General features: G+C 40.7%; 1 protein-coding gene across 1 annotated transcript; it reads left to right on the forward strand.

Moving 5' to 3' along the window:
• The first annotated feature begins 1,849 nt into the window (after positions 1 to 1,849).
• On the forward strand, positions 1,850 to 3,804 carry LOC101657562 (olfactory receptor 7G2-like). The gene is made up of 2 exons (XM_004714308.1): positions 1,850 to 1,972; positions 2,773 to 3,804. The coding sequence occupies exons 1-2, from the start codon at positions 1,850 to 1,852 to the stop codon at positions 3,802 to 3,804; spliced, it is 1,155 nt and encodes a 384-aa protein (XP_004714365.1).
• The last annotated feature ends 845 nt before the right edge of the window (positions 3,805 to 4,649 follow it).

Genomic DNA, 4,649 nt, shown 5'->3' on the forward strand with positions numbered 1-4,649 from the left:
GAAGGAAGGAAGGAAGGAAGGAAGGAAGGAAGGAAGGAAGGAAGGAAGGAAGGAAGGAAGGAAGACTGAAAGCCACAAGCAGGAACGCAAAACCCCACATAAACAAAGAAGTAAAGCATTGTCAATCACTCTCCTGGGGTATGTCTATTGCATTTTTATTGTCATCAATTTTCCCAATGACCGAGCACTGCAGACACTGTCAGTGTGAGGAGTCTATGTGAATATGGTTCCACCTTGAGCTGGAACACACGAGTTTTTGGTGATCCTGGGTCCCGTTCCTTTAGATACCCACTGAGCTGGAGGTTCCCCCAAGTTCCAATAACTGCCACTTTCACCCTGCTGTGGCAGCCACTCTCTGCTTCCTCTCCTATGCAAGTACCCCAATCCTCATTCCAAGGGTTCAGGCAGCTTAGAAGAAGCATTCAGCTCACTCAGCAGGGCCTCTATGTGAAGTCCTTTAGGTGTAGCCCCTGAATTATGCCATGCTGCCTACAAGGCCAAGCTTCCGTGATCATCATGGTGATTAGTCCATGGAGTGGTTCACTGGAGGTTGGATAGAAGCATATTCACACTGCGCAGCCCTGAAAATAAAATCTGGCCGATTGTCCCCTAGGTTCCCTACCCTTATTGTTAGGCATCCCTTCCTGCTGTGAGTTTAATTCTCCCCATACCCCCCAACATAAATATCAGCATCTCCTCCACAATGTAGATGGTCCTCCTTCCTGGTGTTGGCTTGAATTTCCAGAAAGCGTCTCCTTCCATTCCTGTGGGGGACCATAGATTTGTTCGCCTTGTTTTCATGTTGTGCAGCCTCTAGTGGATGATCTTCTCCCAATCCCCCCCTCTTAATGGACTGACCCCAATCAATGTGGGGTCTCCTCCTTCACCTTGGCTCTTGGGAAGTGCTCACAAGGGCGATGATGTTTGGTTCATGACCAGAAAGTAACCCTTCTCGCCTTTTGTTCAGGAATGGATTCCTAAGGTTTATTTAATTGGTGTTTCTTCTTATAGTAGTAGACTCATACAATGTTTGACCTTTTGTAATTAACTTGCTTCACACAGCATAATCACTTCCAGGTCGTTTGATGTCATGTGGTGTTTCATACTTTCATCGCTGTTTTTAAGGGATGCATAGTATTCCATTGTTTGTATGTACCATAGTTTCTTTATCCATTCTTCCACATTTGGGTATTTTGGTTGCTTCCATTATCCAGCTATGGTGAACTGTGTTGCTGTGAACATGAGAAAGCACAATTCTGATTGCTTCGGGTCTCTTATTTCTTTGGGGTATATGCCGAGTAGTGGTATTGATGGATCCTATGGTTATTCAATTTCCAGTTGCAGGCTCGGAAGCTCACAGGGGAAGTAATATACTGACCTAGAGGGTAGCAACGAGTCAGCATCACTTCAGTGGCAATCAGAGAGAGATAAGAATATTTACAAACCTATTTTCTAAACACTCAAATATTTGAACTGTACTTCCATACCTCATATTAAATTTGCATTTTCTGAGACCATTGATAAAGAGAGTATTCTTTGTTTATCTAAAAACAAAGATTGACTTCCAGCAGGAAAATAATTGTGGGTCCATGTTTATAACATAGGTGATATAGAGGAGTGCGGAAATAAGGAGAGAGTGTCAAATGATGTGTAATTGACCTCATAGGGTTAGAGAATTAACAATATAGACTGTCCTGGGATAAGAGAGACAATACATGTGTTGGCTTAATGAGGCCCTTTGGATATTGAGCCTCCAGAGAGACAGAAACTGCCAATAGCAGGTGTACAGCATTGCACTTAAAGACTCTTCCCCTATAAGGAGGGATTACACCTGACCAAATTGCCCGAGATGATCTTTTCTGCCCAGGAACGTAGTGCTTCACAGAGACCCTCTGTCTTTCCTGAGGCTAGACCTCCTCTTTTCTACATCCTGGATAGATGCCAACCATTAACCCTTGAGGATGCCAACCAGGTAACCTAAAGTCCGTTAGTATATGATTTGGAAGAGGTGCAGGTGTTTGCCGACAGGAAAATGCAGGAACACATGCATGTGAATAAAGTAAGTGTAGGTAAAAATTGGAGCTAGGACTGTCCTGGGAAACATTTTAGTTTGTATATTTCAGGTCCACTTTCTTTTTATCTTAACATGGTTGTCAAAAAAAGTCACCAATTCTTTTCATCTCTTCCTCTGCTGTAAAAAGATGCTTTTATGGTTGAGCAATAGCCAAACTTTTTAAAACAATGAAAAGTGTTATGAAATTCCATGGCAATTACTGGAATTCTATGCTTGCAGAGGTAGATTGAGACAGTGGCTGAAACAACAGGCTGGAGATTGGAGCAGTTAGTAGGATGGCCCAGGACTCTGTGGTGTTTCCTTCGGTTGTGGGTGGGTCATTATGAGTTGGAACTGAGTTGATGACACCAAACAGCAATGTGGTTGTGGTGGCAGAAAAGGACTTGTCATCTTCTTCTAACCCTCTTCATTCTTAGCACATCTTTGTGTTATCACTAATGTGGGTCTCTGATCTCTAGGGAATGACATTGTGTCCCAAGTGGACTAATCAGGATGCCATCCAGGTTTCTCGTGTTCTGTTTTTTAAAGGCTAAATATTTTAAATGAACACATAATCATAGCTATTGAAATAACAATAAAAGTATGCATCTAGTTCTTTTATGAGTCAATGTATTTTTTCCTTTTTTAAAAGATTCAAAAATCAAATCCAGAAGGTAGGCTTTTGACATCCCATTTATTCTTCTATTCCTTTCCACAAGAGAGAGTCTGTGTCCAGTGGATCTGCTGCTGAAGTTTGGGGGAACACACAGCTAATTTTCTTTTTCCTTGATCTCTTAATCAGAGTCATCAACAGGATAGCACCCAGAAACCACACGGTCATTACAGAGTTCATTCTCCTGGGACTCACAGATGATCCAGAACTTCAGCCCATCATTTTTAGCCTGTTCATGATGATGTATCTGATCACTGTCCTTGGAAACCTGCTCATTGTCTTGGTGGTCATCTCTGACTCCCACCTGCACACACCCATGTACTTCTTTCTCTCCCATCTGTCCTTTACTGACATCTGTGTAAGCTCATCTACCATCCCAAAGATGTTGTTGAACATCCACACGCAGAATCCGACCATCACTTTTACAGGCTGCCTCAACCAGATTTTCTTTGTCCTGTTTTTTTGTGCTTTTGAAAATTTTCTTCTAGCAGCAATGGCCTATGACCGCTATGTTGCCATTTGTTACCCACTGAGGTACACAGTCATCATGAATCCTTGCTTCTGTGGCCTGCTGATTCTGCTTTCCTTGCTAATAAGCATAATGCTTTCTTTGCTGCACAGTCTTATGATTTTACATCTGTCTTTCTGCACACACCTGGAAATTCCTCAGTTTTTCTGTGAACTTGCTCAGCTCCTCAAGATTGCCTGCTCCAGCACCCTCATTAACAACACCCTCATATACTTTTTTGCTTCCATTTTGGGAGGTGTTCCTCTCCTTGGGATCATATTCTCTTACACCCAAATTGTCTCCTCTGTTTTGAGGATACCATCATCTAGTGGGAAGTATAAAGTGTTTTCCACCTGTGGGTCTCACCTGTCAGTTGTTTCTCTATTCTATGGGACAGGTGTGGGTGTGTATATAAGTTCTTTATTTACACAGTCTTCCAGAAAAATGGCAGTAGCCTCAGTGATGTACATTGTAGTGCCCCAAATGATGAATCCTTTCATCTACAGTCTGAGGAACAAAGACATAAAGGTAAGCTTGAGAAAACTCCTTGTTAGGAAAACTTTTATGTAATGATTGCATCATCTCTGGATATTTATTGATAACTATGTGGTAATCCCTTTTTGAGCATCAGCATCATTCACACGGAGTTTCATTTCAGCAAATGATAATATATTCATAGTTGTTCTAGGTAATGGTAGGATATTTCAATATCTACAGTGATGAATCATTTGGGATTAATACTTAAGAGACTTTGAGACACTTCTTTGCTCAAAAAATAAAAGAGCTATTTTTCCTTTGAAGGAGTTTTAGAGAATTTACCGAAATAGAAGAGAAGTCTTGAACATGATGGCTTCAACCTAAGACTAATTTTCCTCATGGTCCCTAGATAGTTATTACAGCTGCATATGTGATACCACCAAGGGAATCGAATACCAACAGAAAGAAAACATATTGTCTTTCTCTTGTTTATAGTAAGCTGTTCAACAGAAACATCAGAAAGCATGTGTCCCATAGGATAAGTGTTTCATACCAGTATACTATTTCTACCTACTATATTTTGAAACCTTTCAGGATCATTAACATGATAAAGAGTGGCTACTGCATTTATTAAATAAAGGATCTTTGCAGGGGTGTTTAGTTGATGGGGATAGCTTGGGATTAATGATACTATAACTGGGGTTTGTAATCATGATACAAAATACCATATCTATGAGTTGTTGCAAGATAAACTGCCTTTCTTTTAAATTTTTCAGCTAATAATTAATTCACCATAAAAGCTTATTTTAAAGGAGGGATCATTTGAGGTTTCATAGAGCAGTTAAATTGAGCATCTCTTCAGACGACAGGTATCCTATATATCATCAAGTACTAAGTACCTCCACCTTTGTCCACAGAACTTGTATATATTTCAATTT

The sequence above is a fragment of the Echinops telfairi genome, unplaced genomic scaffold, assembly GCF_000313985.2.
Source record: "Echinops telfairi isolate 266 unplaced genomic scaffold, ASM31398v2 ScPeMD7_7459;HRSCAF=8497, whole genome shotgun sequence".
In the NCBI taxonomy this organism is placed as follows: Eukaryota; Metazoa; Chordata; class Mammalia; order Afrosoricida; family Tenrecidae; genus Echinops; species Echinops telfairi.